This window comes from Triticum dicoccoides, chromosome 7B, assembly GCF_002162155.2.
Source record: "Triticum dicoccoides isolate Atlit2015 ecotype Zavitan chromosome 7B, WEW_v2.0, whole genome shotgun sequence".
Taxonomy (NCBI): domain Eukaryota; kingdom Viridiplantae; phylum Streptophyta; class Magnoliopsida; order Poales; family Poaceae; genus Triticum; species Triticum dicoccoides.
The window spans coordinates 159,237,480-159,259,879 of record NC_041393.1 but is presented as its reverse complement, the minus strand read 5'-3'; the positions used below and the strand labels follow the sequence as shown (position 1 = coordinate 159,259,879).

The following is a 22,400-nucleotide window of genomic DNA, read 5'->3' as shown; positions in this document are numbered from 1 at the left end:
GCCGCCGCCACCGCAGGCACGCTGGCCGGTGCCACCGACGACGAGCGGAAGGGGCGGAAGCGTGGACCAAGGAGAACCAGCGAAGGGGAGGAGGTCGATGGCGGGATCCAACTTGCCGGAGTCGCGTCGCAGAAATGCGCCGGAGAGCGTCGCCAAGACAGCGCCGCCGCACCCATGTCGGACCTTCCGGCCTCCCCCCAAGCACGAGCTCGGGCCCCAAGACCACGGCGTTCGGCCTCTCAGCACGGAGTCGTTGGTGGTGGGGAAGGTGGTGCCTGACGGGCCAATGGTCGCGCCGGCAGAGGAAGGCAGGGCAGGGAAGAAGCGGACGGCGTCGCCGGTAGCCCGAGCACGGGGGCGAGGCACTCGGCAAGGCGGTCCCCAAAGCGGCGAGGGCGGCGAGGCAGGCCAGCCGCGGCTGCCGCAGCCTCGGCCAGGTCCTCCTCAGCCGCCAGATCCTCCCAGCAAGAGTAGTCCGAGGGCGGAAGCAGGAGGAGGGGTGGCGAGCAAGGGAGGGGGACGCGCCATGGGGGGTGCACCGGCGGAGGAAGCGGGCGGGGAGGGGCCGGCGGGGCGGGGAAGGCCGGCGCAGGAGGCCAACGCTGACGCGGGCGGCAGCCAAGGCGAGCGCACAGTCACCATCCCTCTCCCTGCCCGCTCAAGAGCACGAGTTCTCGTGTCAGTGTTGTTAAGGGCCTGCCAGTAATCTATGCTGGTATAGTCATGGTTCGATGCAGGTGATAGCACCTACCCGACTGCAAACACCATGAATGCAATTTTGAAACAATCTACATCCATCTTAGGTCCTACATTCAACAAAGAGCAGGCTCCCGACTCAGATCTCGTCCCCTCCCGACTCCTCCCATGTCGCCGCTGCGCGGCGACTGGGGGAAGCCTAGCGCCGCGCGTCCTCGTCCCTCCCCTGACCTCTCCTCCTCGCCGCCGCCGGGGCGCGCCGCCGGGCAAAGCCCGGTCGGCGTCGACGGCGGCGGGATCTCTTCTCCCACGGCTCGCTGGATCTGGCGCGGGCGGATCGCGGCGGTGGTTGGCGGCGTGCTCGAAGCGGGGCGCGCCGGCGCGGGCTTGGGGGCGACGGCAGTTTTCCCTGGTGTGCGTGGGAGTCCTTCGGGGCGCGCGGCGGCGGCCCTCGGCAAGCGGTGACGGGCGCTGGTTTCTCGGCGGCGCTCCAGCGTGTGCTGGCGGCGGTGGTCCCTGTGCGCGGTCGGTGGCTCTGTCTTTGACCCGGACGGCGCGAGGGATGGTGGCGGCCCGGCGTGGCCGGCGATCTGGATGCGGTGGTGTCGGCGGCTTGCTGATCTGCCGGTGCTCCAGGGTTCTGCCTGGTGGTGCTGGTGGTGATGGCGGCCCGTGCATGAAAGTTGGATCCCTTCGAACTGATCTGGGTGAAAACTTGCCTTCGGCGTCTGCTAAGGCCGGCGGTGGCGGTGCTATCTACGCCGTTCCCTTCTTGAAGGCATCGCCGTGGAGAAGTTCAAGGCCACTCTCTGCTACCTCCGGGGGAAACCCTAGATCGGATGATCGAATGACGGCGGCGCTCTGGTGTCGTTCCTTCCTTGGGGGCGTCATTCTTGGAGGTACACACGTGATCGAGGAACCAGAGGACGGATTCTTTGGTGGAGCGGTGCTTCATCCTACACACTGATGGCGACGGATCTTAACGGCGTGGCGTAGTGCAGATTCGGAGTTAGCTGTGGGAGGATGGACTCGCGCAGGAGGACGACGCTGTCAGGCGCCGTGGTGGCGTCGATGGCAGAGAGACCTGACACGGTACATGCAACAGTACAGCTCTGAAGATGGATTGGTGACAGGTGGCTGCGGCGGCCTCATACTCGGCAGGCGTCCTGGTTGAGGAGTGCGCCGGACTGATAGGTACCCCATACCCGGCAGGCGTCCTGGTTGGGACCTCAGGTCTTAGATGTTTAGGTTTAGCTGCGATGTCTGTTTGGTATTAGGCCCAGACTATCTGCGCCCCTTCATCCATTGGATAGGTGTAGCGACGGTTGTTGCTTAGACGGTGACTTTAGTCTTGCTGTTGTATGGCTTTGTAAGGTCTTGTGAGAATAATTAATAAAGTGGTCGTATGCATCACCCAGATGCAGAGGCCGGGGGTCATCCTCCTTTTCTAAAAAAAACATCCATCTTAGGTGATGATGGTGTGAGATCCTTCAGCAAGATCATCTCAGCAGCTTTCAAACTGTGAATTCCCTTGCCGCTGAAATCATCAGCAAGCTGAATAAATGTTAAGGCCCCGTTCGGTATGCAGGTTAGAAAAACTAAGGAATATAAAAAAGTACAGGAAAAGAGCAACAACATATATTATTTTATTAATTGCATGCCGGTTTAGCTTCTCTCACTGCCATGTGAAGTAATTTTTTATTCAGCTTGCATAGTGGCTGCCTCGGGCCTCCGCCCTAAAAAGAGATCAGACCAGATTTACACAATCCTTTGGAACGACCACTCTGAGAGAACCTTTTCATAGGGATACTGTAGCTGTTTCCTTTGATCCGAACGCTGCCAAGGGAAATAAAGGAAAAGTATTAAAATCCCGTGAAGCGAACACAGCCTAACCATGCGTCTTGCAAATCTGTTGATGCTGATGTTATTGACTTGACACCACATGGAACATAAAAAACATTCCAGATATCCTCGGGACTAACTGCAGTGCAACAACATCGCGAATCTTCACTGTTCTGGTATTTGCATCCACACGGCACATCAGGGATGAACTAAGCTTATGGTTTATCTATGATAGCATCTTCAGTTGCAGCATGCCACCAAGTCCCGCTGCCATTGCAGTCATCCGCTTAAACTCATCAAATGTGGCAACAACACTGCACAGATATCCTTGATGTCACTGATGAACTTTGGTTCGCACTAGGGGAAATGTTGGTCTGAAGTAGCTCGAAATCGAGCCCATCTCTAGTTAGTGGTGAAATATAGACTTGGCCCTGACAGGTGCTGTGCTCCTATTTCTACTGTATTCTGAATTTCTCGAGAGTTTCATTCTTTGCATTTTATTACATAGCACAAATCCAACACGAAAGCCGATCCAATACAAAATTACAAGACGAGGGTTAACTTTCCCAATAGATCGTCGATGAAGTAGGTCCTTCGATCGCCGCCTTGTGTACTCCATGGTCTAGCCTTGCTTTTCCGAATCACCTCGGTAGCCCAACAATGTACATCTTAGACCACTACCCTCTCATTCTCTCTGACGCCAAGTCGACACGTGCGCCGTGTGAGATTCTGGTTCAAGAGCTTTTGACTGAAATTTCCGGGTGCCTCTCCAGAGGACTCACTTTGCAACAGATAGTGCTATAGATGAGCATTTAGCGATTCACTTTGTTCTCCTGTAGATGAGCATCTAATCGATTAGATAGCTATCCATGTGTATACTTCAACACGGTGAGCATCTAAATGATTCACTTTGTTCTCCTGTAGATGAGCATCATATTGTCTTTGTCTGAGTATAACCTTTTACGGTTGTTTACGACAAGCAATTATATAAGTTCTAGGTGTGTGTATAATTATGGACTGATCCATCAATGTAGCAGTAAAAGTATAGTGCAGTCAACTTGGCAGACATATGAGCAAACATACTACTCCAAATACTCCTTTTGTTGATTGATACATTCCTTTACTGATTCGCTTTGGCCAGCCAGATTTGCACCAATGATATCCAGACCAGGAAGGTATATTTGCACCAATGATCGATATCCAGACCAGGAAGGTATCGATTCCGACCTACCAGCTAGCTAGCTAGGAAATATGTAGCTAGTAGAGAGAAAGAGTGGTCCATACGTACAGTACACATGCGCACATATATGCAACATGAGCATCCATTCTGGACTTTGGGTTCATGTGGATGTGTGCACCCCATGTTTAGACCCATGTGCCCACGGTTGTTTGCAGACAGCCTCAACTCAATTAGCAGTATTTGACCCCTTAGTAATTGGATAGGGCAGGCCTCCCTCGCAGGCTACTCTACACGGGTCAGGTTGCTTTTGCAGATTCTGGCACTGTTCTTTGGCAGCTTGCGCTACTGTTCATGAGAGGTACCGTGTGTGAGAGAGAGAAAGGTGAGCACAGCAAAAAAAATAGTTTTTCTAGTAAGCATTTCCTGCGATTTAAGTGTGAGAAAGAAAGGTGGGAACAGAGAAACAGAGTAATTTTCCTAGTAAACTTTTTTCTAGGATTTAAGAGAGAGGAAGTCTCTCTGCATGAGGGTCTTGTGAGTGAGAAAAGTGAGGAGAGAGAGAGCAGGTTTTTAGGATGTTTTCTTCTCCGATATAAGAGAGTAAGAGAGAGAATGCAAAGTTTTAGGAAAGAGAGAGAGACACGTTGAGCTATTCTACAGAATTCTAGAGTTGACAGGTGAGGGGATGAGAGAGACATGGCCACAGTAGCCTGCCATGCACTGTAGATAGCAGAAAATATTCGCTACACTATAAAGGAACTGTGCTCACGTGAGGGTCAAATCACTCTGCTAAATAACACTGCTAACCGCTGCTGCAGCACTGCTAGTGGCACACATCCCATAGAACAGGAACGGCTGAGATAGTGGGTATCGGGTAGCTCGCCCTCCACAACAACTTTGCGATGCAACATAAGCTCAACTTTACACCTTTAATTCTTGTGGCATAACAAAAAGATGAGACCTTTCTTTCTCATCAGGCAGCATGCCATGCACACATACACACACTCTTCAAGCTCCATCGTGTGTGTTGTGCACTAGAACTCAGAAGCAAGCGATGGGCACACATATAGCTGCTAGCTAGCTTGCATGCTCCTGTATGCCTGCCTTTGATAAAGTCTATCTATCTCGCTATACATCTCTCTCTACCACGCACGCACCCACGTCTCTTCCTCCCCAGGCCCTTTTGCACTTTGTTCCTAGATCAACGGTGGTCTCGTCTTATTCTTTAATTCCCCAGCTGCATGCATATGCCTCTTTTGCTTTCTCATCTTTTCTAGCTCCTGTTCCCTCTTGTCCTACGCTTCGATCGTACATGCATATGATATGGGGCGGGAACCACACGAGTATGCATCTGATTAATCCCTAGATGGTCACTTTTCTTCTGTTGCTCAGCATATGACCTGTCGACCTGTCGACAAATCGCCGATGTACGGCTTTACATTCGTCCTCGCTAGGGTGAAGTCCAGGTTCCTTTACCTTTATAGACACAGGGAGCCGTACATCGAAAAGATGCATGCATGCGGAAAGTGGAAGGAGGACTGATCAGCACTAACTATGACAAAGCATATGATCATGGCCATGCATTGTCGATGAGATACTGGAGATAGTAATAAGCTAATGATGATCACCCGGCCCCCTTGTGGAAAAAGGCGAGTACGTACTAAGCTCAAAGGATAGGTTTTTATGTCGCCTGGCCTGTTGGCATCTAATCTTGATTTTCCGTACGTGGTACGACCAAGCCCCTCTGCTGCAAAAGCAAAAGGAAGAAAGAAAAAAGAAGGAAGTATCACCTTCTTTTCTGTATGAAACACAGGAGAGAGGCCACGGAAAATGTATAGGGAACAAAGCAGCGCGCAACTCAAGAATCACATGCGGGCCTAGCTATCCATCTACGTACACATCTTTTATTCAGTGGGAAGAAAGCGCGCAACTTCTGTCGGCTTTAGAAACGCTACATCAAATCACCCAGAGCAAACACGCAAACACACGTAGGTGCAAAGCTGACTTGGAATTGAAGCTAGCAAGCAAGCTGCTTAATTGATTTCTCTATCAACAGTATTCGAGAGATTTCTCTATCAACAGTACACGCCGTCTCACTAGCACACTTTGCGTACGTGCACCTGACCTGGGTAAGCTTCCTCTCTAGCAATTGGATCGATTGGACCACGGCGGAACATCTCGACGAGAACTCCTCGTAAACTTGGCGATAGCAAACAGAAAATATTGATCGGAAGATTTTTGGTTAGCCACAGGGGCCTGTCGCTCATGGCTTTCTTTATTGCTTCTCAACAATCTGGTGGTTACAACGGGCTATACATACATATGTATATATAAAGTACTCCCTCCGTCCCATAATGTAAGACGTTTTTTGGCACTCTCATAATGCCAAAAAACGTCTTACATTATGGGACGGAGAGAGTAGCTAGGACTAGTAATCTAACCCTCCAATCCTACTAGGTGATTGAAATCAACAGACTCGTACGTCCCGTTTAATTGTAATAAATGAGGAAAAACACCGCCGCGTCGCCCTCCTATGACGACAAGGGGGCAATTCCCTCGAGCGCCGCCAGGTCTTCTCCCTCCCCCTTCTCGTCTTGCCGCCGCCGATGAAGCCCAGGCGGGCTCCAGTGCGGGCGGCGGCGGGGCGTCTCCCTGAGCATCCTCTGCCCTTCTCTTACCCTCCTCGCTAGGATGTGGCAGCTGCGCTACGGTGCACGCCCGATCTGCGAGGTGCTCTGGCTGGGAGCGGTAGGCAGCTAGCTGTCAGGGGTCAGTGACGATGGGAGGCGTAGGTGCATGGTGGGGATGAGTCGTTGTCGGCCGAGGCTAGTGGGCCAGATTTGGGTGTCGCGGGCCTGCGGGTTGTCATCGTGGTCGTCCTAACCGTGGGTGGTGCAACACCTGCTACTCGTGGTGGGTGTGGTGATGGTGGATGGGTCTCCGTGCGGTCTTCGGAGGTGGCGTCGATCCAAGTTTGGCTCTGCTCCATCCCCTAGCCGCGTTTGTGCGGGATGCTAGAAGGACTGGACCTTTCGCAGTTTCTGTCCACCGTTGAGGGTTTGACTCGTCACGGGGAGGGCCTCAGAGTCATCTCTGCCTCCCGTCTGGTGGCGGTGGGCTGTCATGGAGGTCGCCCTTCTGCTCGGGTGTGGCAAGGCGCGGTGGTGGAGACTAGATCTGGCCGCCCCGAGGTAGGGCGTGGACTTGCGGGCACCAAGGATACGGTGGGGAAGGAGGTGCCTTCCCGCCGGTTCGTTTGGTCGTCGTTGTTACAAGCCTGGAGCGGTGATGGAGTTGGGGCCATGGATTCTAGGGTGCCGCCTTTGGTTGTGGGAGCTGCGGTGTCTATTGGTGGAGCTCGTGGCTCGGGTGTTATCTGGTTACCATGATCATGTGGGCGGCGTGGTGGCCAGTGTGCGATGATCGGGGGTGTGGTTCGGCGGGCGTCCTCGTGGCCTGTTGTACTTCGTCTCGAAGGCGAAGAGGGTTTGGCAGGGTGAAAACCCTCTTTGGCTCTGACAGGCTGATGGGGTGGCACCTGTGGGTGTCGTCTCCTTCTTGAAGGCGTCATTGTGGTTTCTCTTCGTCCACCTAGTTGCTCCGGGTGAAAGCTTGATCCCTGGATTGGGCAGTGATGGCGCATCGATGGCATGTCCTTTCTAAAGGCACCGCCTTGAAGCATGCGGTTCGCCGTGCATGGTTTCTTATCTTTATAGTGACTCGCTCACGGTTGAGGACTCCGGAGACTGCAAGTGGCATCATTCATGTAGTTTGTTTTGGAGTGTTTTGGGGTTGTGAAGCTTTCGCAAACGCGCTTGTATCTTTCCTTGGGTGCGTGGGTGGTCTGTCAAGTTGCTTGAGCTGTTGTGGCGGGTGTGTTCGTATCGGTTGGTTCAGTAATGATTGCTTTATACATAAAGCGGGCGAAACCCTTTTTGGTATTCTAATAACTCCAACTTTTCATTGTTAAGATGCGATCAATGACAAGCAACTAGCTAGCTTTATCAGAGTGATCGATTAATGGTAGGTAAAAAGCTGTGTAAAAATTAGCGCTAGCTGCTTGCTGCGTTAGTTACTCACCCATGCCTGTGGTACCTGGTACGGCACACTACTGATCAATGCTTGCTTCCACCACAGGCGTGTGCACATGCACACACATGTGTTTTCCAGTCATTATCTAAATAAACACACGTACGGCTACAGTTGCCTATGCAGAGAGTCTACAAGTGCTCCTGTTCTGATGTAACTTTGTCAAGATTCCATTGTACGTAGTGCTACTATATTGCCTCCTTAATTAATTGTAGTCGTGGAAAGTGTATATGTGTGCACTTTTGCTGCCTATAGCAAGATGGATATGTTTAATGCATGGGAGAGCTTAATGTACATATAATATATTCAAGGGATGATTGCACCATCATGGGGAGCAGATGGAACAAATTAAGGTACAGCCCTGGTGCTTTTTGTCAGCACTTGAAGATAATTTAGGGTTTAGGATTTAAGGTTTATGGTGATTAGCCATGTGCTGGATCATTGGACGCTGCCCTCCAGGGCCTACTCCAGCTCGGGAGCTTGGCGCCACATTTGACTGATTTTTCTCTCCTTTCCTTTACCATCGATCGATCTTTTTTCCCCCTTTCTCTATACAATCACGTCAGCTAAGGCCGATGTATGGCGTATACTTCTCCACATTTAAGTTGTATTGAGCTATCGAACTTCACCTAGTTAGCCGATTAGTTTTATTCTCCACCATCGATAAGAGTTTGTTTTGCTTAAAGTGTGCACTTGACTGATTTGAACCCAAAAGCACCTCTTCACATCGTTTATATCACCCATTCTAAATATATAACCCATCAATTAATTATGTAATGAGTAACAGTTTTTATTCTTGACGACTGCATGTACTAGACATCATCATGCATGATCGATGAAGAGCCCAAACATGCATGTGTGCTACTAGGTACTACAGCATATGTCTCACTCTAGCTTTGTGTCTCACTCACTCTAGCTTTGTGTCTCACTCACTCTAGCTTTGTGGCTCACAAAAATAACTAGACTTATAGCTAGCTGTGCCCCTTTCTGACTTATAGCTAGCTGTGTCACTCTAGTTTTCTGTCTCACAAAAATAAAACAAAGCTAGAGTTATATCAATTCAAACCGTTCATGACCGGTGCACTTAAAAGCTAAAACTAAGGGAATTATAGTAGTGTAGGATTAGGTGCTGTGTTGTTCTCTCATGTGATATAGCATGCGTCGACCAGAATATAAAGTGAGGAGTACTTCCAGAGAGCGCACAAGTGAGGATAGTATTTTAGAAGCATGAGTGATCAGAGTTGTAGTATACAAAGTAGACACCGTGTAAGAAAATTAAAGCACCATATGTATGGTAACATGTAGTGATTTAGCTGCACTGTGTAATACCAACCGAGTAAACCACATATCATGTACAATGGATACTAGGAAGAACATATGATATGACAGAAGTGTTGTCAATGCAGCAGTAACAATCCAAAGCAAATAACTAATAATGGCAATGTGTTAAGGGTAGTAGATATTAGGCAACCATAGAAATGTTGGTCCAACTTTTTTATGAAAACAAACCAACATATGCACTGCCTTATGTTGACAAGCAACATCGGGAAATAAATTGAATTTGCATGCTTGGGGCTAATGGAGCACATCGCAAGATTTTATCGAATAGAAAATTATGCACATCAATGAAAAGAAACACATTGAGGGCTAAAGGAAAATTGTGAACAGAAACCTTCAAATTAGTAGAAAACTCTAAAAAAATCTTGAATGAGCCACATATTGTTGAATTTTCATTTCACTGTAACAGAAGGTACTAGCAACTACCTACTCGCTAAATGGATACATTCTTTCCAAAGAACAATCGCGCGTAGCCTGAGTGTTATAATATACTCCCTCCGTAAACTAATATAAGAGCATTTAGAATACTAAAATAGTAATCTAAATACTCTTATATTAGTTTACAGAGGGAGTAATAGATATCTACTATCTAATAGCAGACCGATATGTCACAAACAAGCATGCTAAAAAACATTTAAAAAATAGAAATACAACAGTTGCATAATAAATCTAGCTGCCCAAATGCGCGGGTCACACACCTTGTTTTCAATTCGAATACAATGTAACCCGAGGGCTGAGACCCACCAGCTATGAGGCCTTTACGGAATTACGGTACATCACATTGATACTAGCCGTTCATTTCTGATCTAAGAGTTAATGTTAACCACTAAAAAAAATAGCATGCTATAGCGTGTACAGAATTGTCTCGCTAAATTGATCAGTGTACAATGTCTCGCTAATAGCACGCTATAGCATATTTTCAGGGACGGCGTTATTTTGCATGGCGTGTTATTCTTTTCCTCGATGTCAACCCATATGCTATAGTGGATTAGACTTGTATTATTTGTGGCTGAAAGGGGGCATAATCAGAAGAGTTGAAAGCAGTTCTCATGGCTAATTTCAGAAAGCACGCAGGCATGAGAAGAGTTGGAAAGCCTCTTCTCCGAGTGTAGTGCATGCACACGCCCATGCCTCATGATCCCCCGAGCACCCATGCCGGCGTCGCGGTGGTAGTGTGGTACCCGCTGTCAGTGGCAGCCTCAGGCGCTGAGGTTGAGCACCCGCCGTAGAAACGGTGAGCTGTGTGCCGTTGCTGATCTGATCAACGGGGTAGTAAAGCACGAGTGTTGCTGTAGCTAGGTAGGTGCTCATTCGCATGTCCAGCTGGCTGCCTGGCTCCACGTCCATGACCATTCCACACGAGTCCCAAATATCCAGCACCTACCGCACATACTTAAACGTCTTCTGGACCCCACAAGAAGTAGTAGTACGATGTGCCCAAGCCCGCTATAAAAGCTACATCAGCCACCTTCCATTCGACTGCACCCTTCCATCGTTAAACGTCTCTCCCCTTGTACTCACGAAAATGGGGAAACCATCCCAATCTGTCCTTCTGCTCCTCGCGGCGGCCCTCCTCTTCCCGCTCGCCCGCTCCGACGCCGCCAGCCCTATCGACGCCACGTACGACGAGCTCCGCAGCCGTGGCTTCCCGCACGGCCTGCTCCGGGCCAACGTCACGCTCGACGCTGGTTCGGGGGACTTCGCCGTAGATCTCGTCTCCTCCGGCTGCCGCATCGTTCTGCCTGCATACTTCTGCCTGACACGGAGGCCCGTGGCCGTGGGGTTCGACCGGTCGCTGCACCACGACGAGTTCATGGGCTCGCTGCTCCACGCACTCTCCGGGCACGTCGAGGAGCTGCTCGGCCGCGTCGTCGTCGACCCGGCCGCGACGTGCCTTGTCGCTGACACCTTCTTCGTGTGGCCGGTGACGCTGGCCACGAAGTTGGGCATCGCGTACGTGACGGAGCCCGCGCTCATCTTCAACCTCTACTACCACGTCCACCTGCTCAGCAAGAACGGACACTTCGGATGCAACGGTAAACAAACATCCCATCTTTAATCTTGATCCACGCACTTCAATATGATTGCTTAGGTTATGTTTGATAGCAAAGTATTTTAAAACTATAGTATTTTTATCCTAGAGGCGCACGATACCACAGTAATAACATATACTGTACTAGAGTATTTTGGAGTATAGTAGGAACGAAAATGCTATTCTTAGGTAAAACTTGTACAAAATCTTTACGTACTAGTGCGTTCCCATCTGTAATCGCTTCCCTGATTTTAGCTAACTGCTACAAAATGAACTAGTACGTAAAACTTTTTTTTATAGAATAGCATTGCTCAGCTGTAAACCCGCTTGGCTAGAGCTTATATGTAATGTAAAATTAGCAGTGAGCCGTGTGTTAACACTTAACAGTGGCAAACACACGCGCGTACGGCAAACTGAACAACCATGCATACGCCGCGCGCACGCACAAACTTGAACAGGCCACGCACTAATAAACAGCTAATAAGCTTTTTTACTTTTTTGCTGTTCGTGCATGGATGTTTAGGCTATGCTTGCTTAGGCTATGTTTGATTGATAGCAAAGTGCTCGAGTAATTATTAAGACATGCGGGCATCCGATTAATTAGACAATAGTCCCAGCAAAAGAAAAAAGATTAATTAGAGCAAGCGAGAGTCAGCACGTAAGTAAAAAAAAACTAGCAAAAGAGTCATGACCATGTACGTGTGCACGCATGTGGTAACTAACTTTTTTTGTTGGGCACACAGATCATAAATTAATTAAACTGGAAGTGGTTCAAAAAATTAAACTGATATGTTTGGTTATAATATAATACTACTAGAGGTTAAGATTCTAGCCAAACTCAGCCTACGTTCTTATGAAATACTTCCTCCCGACGTTTTGACACTGTCATAATCTAAAAAAACATATTTTTCTTGAGATTCTAAAAAACATATTATATTGGGTCCGAATAACTGCCACACGTGTGGCGTCGATAGGAACCCGCCCGCACGCCTCATGCGGCATAGACGGGGATCGGCCCGCACGACCACGTCCGAGCGCACAAAAGCACGGCCCGCACGTCCGGTGTGTGGCAACCCCGCCCGCACTGCCCCGTCCGGGCCAGAAGACCGGCTGCCCGCACGACCCAGCCGATCCACGCCTCCGATCCATCCCCTCTCGTACGCCGCCATCGTCCCCCACCTCTCGAACCCCGACATCCGTCGCCGGCCATCCCTGGTTGCCATGGCAACCAGGGCAGATCCGTAGGGCGCTCCGACCCCAAACCACACCCTAACCCTTCCCATCCCCAGCCGCCCACTCCAATCTAGCCCTCCAGACACGATCAACTAAAACCAGGTGAAAATTCTCGATCTCGTCCTTCCCTCTCATCCTTAAGGCTGAAAATCTCCCGATCTTGTACTGGGTCCATACTATAGGGGTAGAACACTGCATGGTTCGGTGTATATTCGCAATTGCCAGGCAGAATACACCAGATCTGCCATGTACTACGTTTGAGGTTAACTTAGGTGCCTAGTTTAGGCACTTAAGTAGTTGGGTATGAAATGGATGAGTAGGAATCCCTAAAAAAGGGCAGGAAGGACGATTTTTTGAATGAAGAGGGTGGGAAAAAATAATTGCCACTTGTGTGTAACGACAGTTGCCGCTTGTGTATGATGACAATTGCCACCTATTTTGACCTGTTGCTTGCCATCCCTATCTTCCATGTGCAAGCAGCAGAAGAATACAAATTCTTGTGGATTATTGATGCCTTTTTGATCATCCAGTGATTGAGGAACATGTCGGAAAAGAATCTAGACGCGGAAAGGATGAATCGCGAAGGTGGCGCTGATGCTTGGGGTTCTCAAAGGCCAGAAACACCGCCTTGGGATGCAGCAGAGTATAGTCAACTCATCTCTGCAGGGCCGTTGCTGCCACTACTAGAACAGTATGCAGGCGTAGGTATGATGCGTGGTAACAAAAAGAAGAGAGCAGTTGCCAACTTCGCAACGATGAAGATGACATTCTACTTATGTCCTACACTCCCATTTTTTTGCAGGTTCTTATGACCAAAACACTCTCAGGGGGGCCCCATGGCAAGTTCAGTCACAAGGCGCTAACACTGACATATTTACGGGCAACCAACCTCAACTAGCTAGCATGGCTAATCAAGGTAATGCAAAACCAAAAAAAAACACATACTACTGTGGACGTGAAAAATGGACATGCAAAAAAACTGGCAAGAGGACTCACGAGTTATCACGGGTGAAAATGCAGGGCCTTCATGCAGCACGTGGCATCAGCCAGCACCCATGTACCTGCCATCGACGTCATACACAGGTCAGTCCATAAAAAAAGTGAAGTTGCGGATGTTCAATTAGCAGAAGGGGCATAGTTGGCAGCTCCAAATTGCCATGACTGGACTTCTACAATTGCCATGAATTTAAAACTACATTTGCCATCCCTGGACAACTGTTGTTGCCATCAGTGGACACTTGCAGTTGCCATGGAGAAACAACTGCAGTTGCCATGCCAGAGCAACTACAGTTGCCATGTCATCGCAACTGCAGTTGCCATGGAGGAACAACTGCGGTTGCCATGCCGATGCAACTATAGTTGCCATGCCAGTAAAACTGCAGTTGCCACATCAGGGGCGACTGCAGTTGCCGTGCTAGCACAAACTGCAAATTGCCATGAATTGACCAACCACTACTATGCTTACAGCGTATTACGCTGGTGGTGACACGACAATCGTCCCGTGGCAAGCTTCACAAATTGCAGGTGGAGCACGACATTTTGGTGTCACAGACCACACAAGATGGCCAAATGCAGCACAACAAGGTAAGGAAAAAAATTGAACCACAAAAAACATCACTACTTTTGTTGTTTGTAGTTTTTTGTAGGCAAAACAATAGTTGCCATGTTTGTTGAACAGTACCTGCCATGACTGGACACCTACAGCTGCCACACATGTCCACACGCAGTCTCACGGCTTGCTGTTTGAAAAAATGTCGTGCCAAATCAATTGAAGATGGTGTGATCCATTGTGGTACACATCTTATTCAACCAAAAAATCTTACTCTCGTGCTTGTTTTTTCTATTACAGAACCTACAACTACAGTGAACAGCGGTGCGGGGACATCTACTGCGGGGAGCTCTGAGTGCATGGAAGACGCGTTCCACCAGCCAGCAGACTGTCATGCCGCAAACAATTTCGAGTCAGAGTCGGGAATGGCAATCATTCCAGCAATGCCGACGAGCACCCCTTTGAACACAAGCACTAGAAACACTCGAGTAGATGGAACTGCCGCCGATACTGAAGCGAATGATGAAACTGACGACGACGCACAAGAGGATGAAGATGGTGGGCAATCCGAGATCGTGGTACCTCAGCCACCATACATTGGGCAGAGATTTGGATCGTTCGCAGAAGCAAAGGAATACTACCAGGCATACGCAAAGTTCCATGGATTTGCGGTCAACACCGAGTACCATAGGAAAATTAAGAAAACTAATGAGTACATCAGAGGTGAGATGAGGTGCCACAAGGCACGGAGGAACAAGAAGGGGAAAGGTGTTGCGCCTGTCGTTCCAGAACGAAAGAGAGGCATCATTCTCAAGACGGGGTGCCCTGTCCGGTGTAAGCTAAACGTAGATGGAGCAACATGGGTGGTCAATGAGTATTTTGACGAGCACAACCACAAACTCATAAAGAAGTTCGACCTGGTGAAATTTCTGACCGCCCACAGAGGGTTCACCCCCGTCGAAAGGAAATTCGTAAAGCTGCTACATGATTGTAACGTCGGTCCATCAAGAATGGTACAAATATTATCTCTCATCCACAGCAAAAAGGGGACTCTGAGTAGCATGCCGTACATACCAGCTGACGTCACAAACCTATAGGCCAAGTACCGTAGAGAGAGCAAGTTGGCAGACATAGAGGCCACAATAGCCTACTTCGATGCGAAAGCAAAGGAAGATCCAGATTTCTTCTACAGGATAAGGTTGGACGATGAGGACCGTGTCAGGAACATGTATTGGGTGGATGGTGCTGCAAGGAGAGCCTACAAACATTTCCGAGATTGCATTTCATTCGACGCGATGTACCTCACCAATATGTACAAGATGCCATGCGCTCCGTTCATAGGAATAAATAACCACAATCAGTCGTTGCAGTTCGGATGCGGCCTCGTCCGGAACGAAGACACAGATGGGTACGTTTGGCTCTTCAAGACCTTCTTGGAGTGCATGGATGGACTTGCTCTGATGAACATAATAACGGACCAAGATTTCAGCATGCGTGCAGGCATAGAGGAGGTCTTTCCGTTAGCAGTGCACAGGCACTGCAGGTGGCACATTATAAAGAAGGCTGAGGAGACGCTAGGACCGTTCTTTGCCGACCGTCCAGAGCTGCACAAGGCATTCGAGCTGTGCGTGGACCACAGCTTGACGGTGGAGGAGTTTGAAAGGAGCTGGATGGCCATGACTGAAACACATCAAGTCCAGGACAACAAGACTCTTGTTAGCCTGTGGGAGAAGCGAATGTACTGGGTGCCGGCCTACTTCATGCAGTGCTTCTTCCCCTTTCTGCAGACTATGCAGCGCAGCGAGGGGTTCAATTCTGTTTTAAAACGGTACGTCAGCCCTGGCAACTCATTGCTACAGTTTGCCAAGCAGTACACAGCTTTGCAACAAAAAATTTTGGGATCTGAGCTACAACAAGAAGCGACCACAGCCCTAAAGCAGCCAAAATTGCTAACGTATTTACCGATGGAGAGGCAAATGAGCAAGATATACACCAACAAGATCTTTAACAAGTAAGTCAGTTGCATTACAGTCTTATTTGCATAAAAAGCACCAAGTCAGTAGGGGCCTCATAGAGTGCAATGCAGTTGCCATGACATGCATCTGCCATGTTTAATGAAATACTGTTTGCCATGCTTACTCAGATGCACTTGCCATGTTAAAATGAAAATTTTGTTTTGGCATACTTGCTCGGGTGCATTTCCCTTGTTGAATGAAGTGCAGTTGCCATGTTTTATGCGCTGTGCTTCCATTGGAGCATGTTGGCATGCAAATGCCAATGTCAAAAAATGCTAAAAAAATGTTATATTGGCGACACATATGCTGAAATGCAGTTGCCATGTTTAATGAAATGCATCTGCCCTTTTTTTTGAAATGCAATTGACATGTTTACTCAGCTGTATATGCCATGTTTAATAAAAATGCAGTTGCCATGTTTTATGCAATGTGCTTCCATTGGGGAATGTTGGTGTGGAAATGACGATATCCAGTTGAAAATGTACTGCAATTGCCATGTCTGTTGTATTGCAATTGCCATGTATGTTGTAATGCATTTGCCATGTGTAATGTACTGCATTTGCCATGTTCAACATAATATATTTGCCATGTTCAATGAACTATGTTTGCCATGTTCAAACAAAATGTATTTTCTATTTCCATGACAACATAAGGGTGTACAAGAAAAAGATCGCACGAAAGTTTAACAGAAAACACACAAAACTTGCAGATTCCAGGAAGAAATAAAGCGTGCCAGCATGTTCACGGCTTTCCGGGTGGACGAACATACGTTCAAGGTGTGTTCTATTTTGGGCATGTTAGATTCAGAACCTGAAGACGCGGACAAAGGAAGGAACTACTTCGTCAGAGCCTCGATAGGCGAAGGCGAGTACTACTGCCAATGCTGCAAATTCGAACGGGACGTCATTGTGTGCTGTCACATACTAAAAGTCATGGACATGAACGCTGTGACACGCATGCCCCGCCATTTCATAAGGAGGCGATGGACTTGGGACGCTGACGATGCGTTGGCGCTGCAGACAACACACACAGTTCTGGCTGTGCATGACGAGAGACCTGAGTCAACCATGGAAGCCGTGAGGCACGTTGTGCTGACAAAGAACTATGCTGAGCTAATTGATGAAGCGTGCAAGAGTGATGACACAGCGAGAGTCGCAGAAAAACACAGGAAGGCACTGAAAAGAGAGCTTGATGAGATCAAAAAAAGGAAAGCCGAGGAAGCCTTACACCGGTTCCCCCGCACATCAAGTGTGCCTTCATCCACGGGGCCATCGTCTGAAAACTCAGAGATAGGATCTGGAACAGCAAACACACAAACCGAGGTCAGGAACCCACCCCGTTCCATCACAAAGGGTCGTCCGAGAGAGATAAGGTACAAGTCGGGACTGGAGATTCAAGCAAAACACAAGAAAACGAAGAAAGGGGCGGGCAATCAATGAGCAAAAATTGGGGCGCTGCGACATGGTCCATGTGGACATTTTGTTTTGTACCCCTATACGATGGGATTTTTTTTAATTGGGAGAAGGACTCTTGAGGAGGGACAGAAGTAGAAGGAAAATTCATTGAATGGATAAATGCATTTGCCATGTTATGGGTACTTAATCTGCCATGTTATGTGTAGTTAATCTGCCATGCTATTTTATACCAAATATGCCATGCTATTTTATACTAGATAAGCCATGCTATTTTATACTAAATATGCCATGCTACTTTATACTAAATATGCCATGTTAGTTGTACTGGATCTGCCATGTTAGTTGTACTGGATTTGCCATGTAAGTTGTACTGGATCTGCCATGTTATTTATGATGTATCTGCCATGTTAGCTGTACTGAAAATTTACGGATGCTTTTTGTAATGACTCTGCATGGCATATATCCCCATGACAAATACGATGCGGTTTAGAAGCACATAGTGTGTTGTGTGCAATGTATGGGAAAACAAGTTGGAAAAAAAGCGTAAACGTGCATAAACCGCAGCAAAGGTTATGGCTACATGATAAACCTACCCAATGCTAGCCGGTGCAATTAGCGATGAAAAAGAACAAGCAAAACAGCCAAAAATGAAAAAATGACGATGACTTTCACTAACCATGTCTGTTGAACTACATTTGCCATCTTTTTTTTGAAAACATCGCAGACGCATTCGAAACAGCAAAAAACAATGCTAGAAACGACGAAACCACTGTCGTAATGATAAACATAAAAACAGATCTGATGTAACGCCTAAAATAGGTTCACGTCCACACATGTATTACAGAAAACACTAAAAATGTCGCTAACACGCCACCATTACATAGTAGGCTACACGAGGTTGCAGTCATAACGTAGCACACAAAACATAGTTTTCGACAAAGAACAGAGAGATAGTACCTTACATTCCTCAACAACAGAATGTAAGGTGTGCGTCTGGTGTGTAACGCCATGTGATCACTTGTACTTCTTGATGACTTGCTTGACAGCTTCCTCCACGAACTCGCGTGCTCCGGACCGCTTGTTGAAATCTTCATTCGTCAGCCAGTTCCATGTGCAGATTTTTCGGAGCTCAACGACCGTTGCATCTGTGATAGCGGGGACAATTCTGCCTTCCCACTTTGCAAAGTATTCCAGCGCGTGAAAGCCACAGTCCGTCCTGCACGAGGAAAAAAAGTTCAGGTGAACACGCAAAAATGGACAGCTGCAGCAAAGATGGACTTCAGTTCAGATGTGTCGACAAAAAGAGGGGGTGGATTGATGTAAAAATGGCACATGAAGGAGCGGGTTAAAAGAAATTACGTGTTCCCTTGCTTCACAGTCGCCACATACTCAGTCGGGAAATGCCTGATCTGGACCTTTGAATGTTCGTAGTGACGGTTCCAAGTCTCTTTGAGGTTCTTGATGAATAATTCGGCATGCGTAGTAAGGTCTGCATCAGCTTCCGAACGGATTGAATCAAGCACCTCGATACGTTGGTTCTTCAGGTCAAGATAGACCACATAGTGGTGACCACACTTGTCGTGTCGGTCGTGTGGTGCAAGCTCCTGGAACATGGGGAACATGACCTGCATTTAAAAAAGTGAAGAAATGAGATACAAAGTTCACATGAAAGAACAACAGAGGGACAAAAAAATTAGAATCACGTAGAATGTTTGATTATGGGTGGGAGTAGTTGAAAAGAAAGTTGTCGTCCATTGTATGAACAAAATGAGCCATGTATTTTACTATCAAGTTGCCACATAGTTTGCATGGGGATACAAAAAATCAAGAAGTCACTGTGCACGGCAACTGTTGCCACATGAAAACTTCTGCCACACAAACACAAGTACAGGTTCTGGCAAAAAACCACGCCATGTGAAAAAACGGTGCAGACAGGAAAGGAGAACTCACATATTTCTTCAGTGTGAGCTTGAAGTCACCGTGTTGTGCAAAATTGTTCCTCAGGATTTTGTGGTGGAAGTCACCATCCCATATTTTGCAGGTCACACTATAATGCATGATTATCTTGTCGGCGCATACATCGGTGTGATTGTTGATGTAGTCGATCCCGCATGCAACTACATTCGTCGACATTTTTCCGTTTGGCCTCACGGACTCGGCAAGATCACCCAGGTCGACGTACGTCGCTCCGCACTGAATGACTTTCGTTCTGTCCAAACATGAGCTGTATGAAAACGATATAGCATGGAAGAATCATGCCTACTAAGTAAAAAAAATATATGAAAGAACTAAAACGTAAGCGGACCATTTATAAAAAGTACGAAGTAGATAAATGGTAAAAAAGAGCAAGCAAGATGAGAGATTATGGGGTATGGTAATTTACGCTTTCAGCTCCTTCATGTGCTTGCTGTTGGTCCTCGCATTTCCAAAACGCTTGACGATATCGTACAGCTGGGTCTGTTCCTTAGTGGCCCTGAATTCGGGCTCGTAGTCTTCCGCGGGGGGTGGGGGAACTACCCTCTGCTGCCTCACAGGACCAGGGGTGACACTCCTAATGGTATCCTCAGATACCGTATCTGCAGGCACATTGGAACTTGATTGCCCTTGCCCTCGTGAGGAACTCCTCTGCAATGCTGTCTCCTCGATCATGCGGTAAACTTCATCAAGTGACGATGAAATCTCCTCAGGGGTGGCTGCAATGAATATAAAAAAAAGTGGGTTAGGATACATATAAAATCCAAAAACAGATGGATTGTGAGGAAGTAAAGGTCCATGATGTGATATGTAGGTAGAAAAAGTGGGGCAGTTGCCATCGATGGTCCAACTACAGTCGCTATGACATAGCAAATACAATTGCCATGTAGTTGCACTGTAGTTGCCACCTAGTTGTACTGTAGGTACCATGTCACAGCAACTGCAGTTGCCAATGTTGCGTGTCGGCTCCACTTGCCATGTGAATGCCGTATGAAAAAATGCAGCATGGTAGAAAAAATGCAGGTGGCATGATGTGGCAAATCCAGTTGCCATGTGTACTGAACTGTATTTGCCATGTGACAGCAACTACAGTTGCCATGTTGAAATAACTTCAGTTGCCACGTGCTTGCCCAAATGTCAAACGCAGCATGGCAGCAAGAAAAAAACGTAGGTGACATGGTGCATCAAATCCAGTTGCCATGTCGTCACTTGGCAGTTGCCGTCACAAGTGAGGACCCCCAAAGAATGCGATTGGGACAAAAGTCAAACTACAAACATGTATACAAGAAAATCGTAAGTGCGTGATGAGTGTACCTTGCACAATTGGCTCTGCGAACTTGACAGCCTTCCTGCCCTCGAACATTGGCTGCGCCATCATTGCGGGCATGCCTCCTGGGAAAGCAAAGGCAACTGGTATAGGATTGTGCACCACCGGTTGATCTTGGCTGACGCCGAGGCTGAAGCTCGGTGGGGTAAAGGCCATTGGGTGCCTCTCATTCCTACTGGCCGGACCACGAACGACTTTCGGGCAGAATCCAAGGGTGAAAGATCGACAAACATATCTGAATCGGCTGCTACAAAATGATCGGCCTTATTTGCAGGGCAGGGCGTGTTGTCAGCGGTCTCAGCCGCAGCTTTCATGACAATCTTCTTGTTTGGACTGTAGGGGACACCAACATTGACTGGGAGCCTGGAAGTGCGCAGATTTATGCTGGGGATTTCCGCTGCGGGTGAAGGCGCAGTCTGCTCCGGGCGTTCCTCTGCGTCACTCGTGCCCGGCTTGACACCTGCATCAGTTGTGCTCCGGTCTTGCGGTTTCTCCATCACATTGATTTTTGCAGGTGGCGGGAACAGTGTGGACGCAGGAACATAACCAGATTCGTCTCTCCTGCTCCTAGCTACAGCCGGAGCGTTGGGTATGTCTATTGATTGCTTGCGGGGGCTACGACGCCTATGTGGAAGACCAGCACGTGGAACGATCGCCTTAGCAGTATCTCCTCCGACAGGAGCTGGAGCTGTTGTGCCAGGATTCTCATCTGCAGATGGCATATCCTTGTGAAGTGCCGCCTCAGCCGCTTCTGTCATGGACACAGGTGAGACACCAGGCACGCGCTTGGAATCAGTGTCAGATGAGCGGGAATCTTCCTTGCCTAGGTTGGTCTCGGGAGCATCCACTTCGACGCTTGCTGATGGGGTGGCATGGCTCACAGCAGCATCCTTCATTGCCAGAAGAGTTGGCAATATTTCAGCTGTCCTGGCGGATACCGACTCGTCACTCCCCGATGTACGAATGCCTGTTGTTCTAGCCTGCACATCTGCAGCCGGCGGAGATGGTCGGCCACTTGCATCAGATTTAGTGGGAGCAGTTGACGGTGCAGCAGCAGTATTGTCGCCTGGCGCCTCATGTACATCTGAGTTGCCACCTGTTGACAACTTTGAATGCAGGCGTTCGAGTGGGTCTCTACTGATATGCTTGGCCCCGCGTGTAGTAGTCTTCTTCACCCTGCAAAGGAAAAAAAGCACGTGAAAAATGGTATGAAAAAAATGGACAAAAAAATATGTTTGCAATGATAGAAGCATTAAAAAACTAAAAACAAGTGGAAAAAGCTGGTAGTTGCCATGTAAGGGGGTCATGAGTTGCCATGTGCCATAGTTAGCAGTTGCCATACAGCAGCAGTTATCAAAGTTAGCCAAATTGAAAGGAATGATAGAAATGTCTGATCTATGAGGAATGCAATTTCAAAATTAGGTGGGGGATGAACTCTCAGAAGAAAATGGTAAAAAAAAGATGACAGTTGCCATTAGGTACAGAAATAGTTGCCATTTGGCCTAGATGCCAGTTGCCATGTAAAGATAATAGCAGTTGCCATACATTTAAAAAATGAAGGAAGAAATCATTTGGAAATAAAAGCAGTTGCCTCGTGGGGGATGATAACAGAAGAACATGTGACAAAAGCAGACTAGTTGCATTGAAAAATCAAGAAAAAAACCGCTATCTCAAAATGAAAAGCACATGGAGAAACCTACTTCTTGACTG

General features: G+C 48.0%; 2 protein-coding genes across 2 annotated transcripts in view; both read left to right on the top strand.

The window, feature by feature from the left end:
- Window positions 1-10,644: 10,644 nt before the first annotated feature.
- Window positions 10,645-14,375, top strand: LOC119340431. The gene is made up of 6 exons (XM_037612340.1): window positions 10,645-11,181; window positions 12,941-13,115; window positions 13,213-13,326; window positions 13,431-13,493; window positions 13,878-13,994; window positions 14,260-14,375. The coding sequence occupies exons 1-2, from the start codon at window positions 10,671-10,673 to the stop codon at window positions 13,003-13,005; spliced, it is 576 nt and encodes a 191-aa protein (XP_037468237.1). The 5' UTR covers window positions 10,645-10,670; the 3' UTR covers window positions 13,006-13,115; window positions 13,213-13,326; window positions 13,431-13,493; window positions 13,878-13,994; window positions 14,260-14,375.
- Window positions 13,972-22,400, top strand: part of LOC119338767 (protein FAR1-RELATED SEQUENCE 5-like) — a 57,421-nt gene continuing 48,992 nt past the window's right edge. Inside the window, exons 1-3 of the mRNA XM_037611005.1 lie at window positions 13,972-13,994; window positions 15,059-15,970; window positions 16,684-17,331. Of these exons, the coding sequence (XP_037466902.1) occupies window positions 13,972-13,994; window positions 15,059-15,970; window positions 16,684-17,331 (1,583 nt within the window). The remainder of the gene's footprint in view (window positions 13,995-15,058; window positions 15,971-16,683; window positions 17,332-22,400) is intronic.

What these genes read in the sequence shown, in the direction of transcription:
- LOC119340431 (XM_037612340.1), top strand. Translation starts at nt 10,671, where the DNA reads ATGGGGAAACCATCCCAATCTGTCCTTCTGCTCCTCGCGGCGGCCCTC. An exon ending in CGGACACTTCGGATGCAACG is followed by an intron (nt 11,182 to 12,940) that starts GTAAACAAACAT and finishes TTGATCATCCAG; the next exon opens with TGATTGAGGAACATGTCGGA.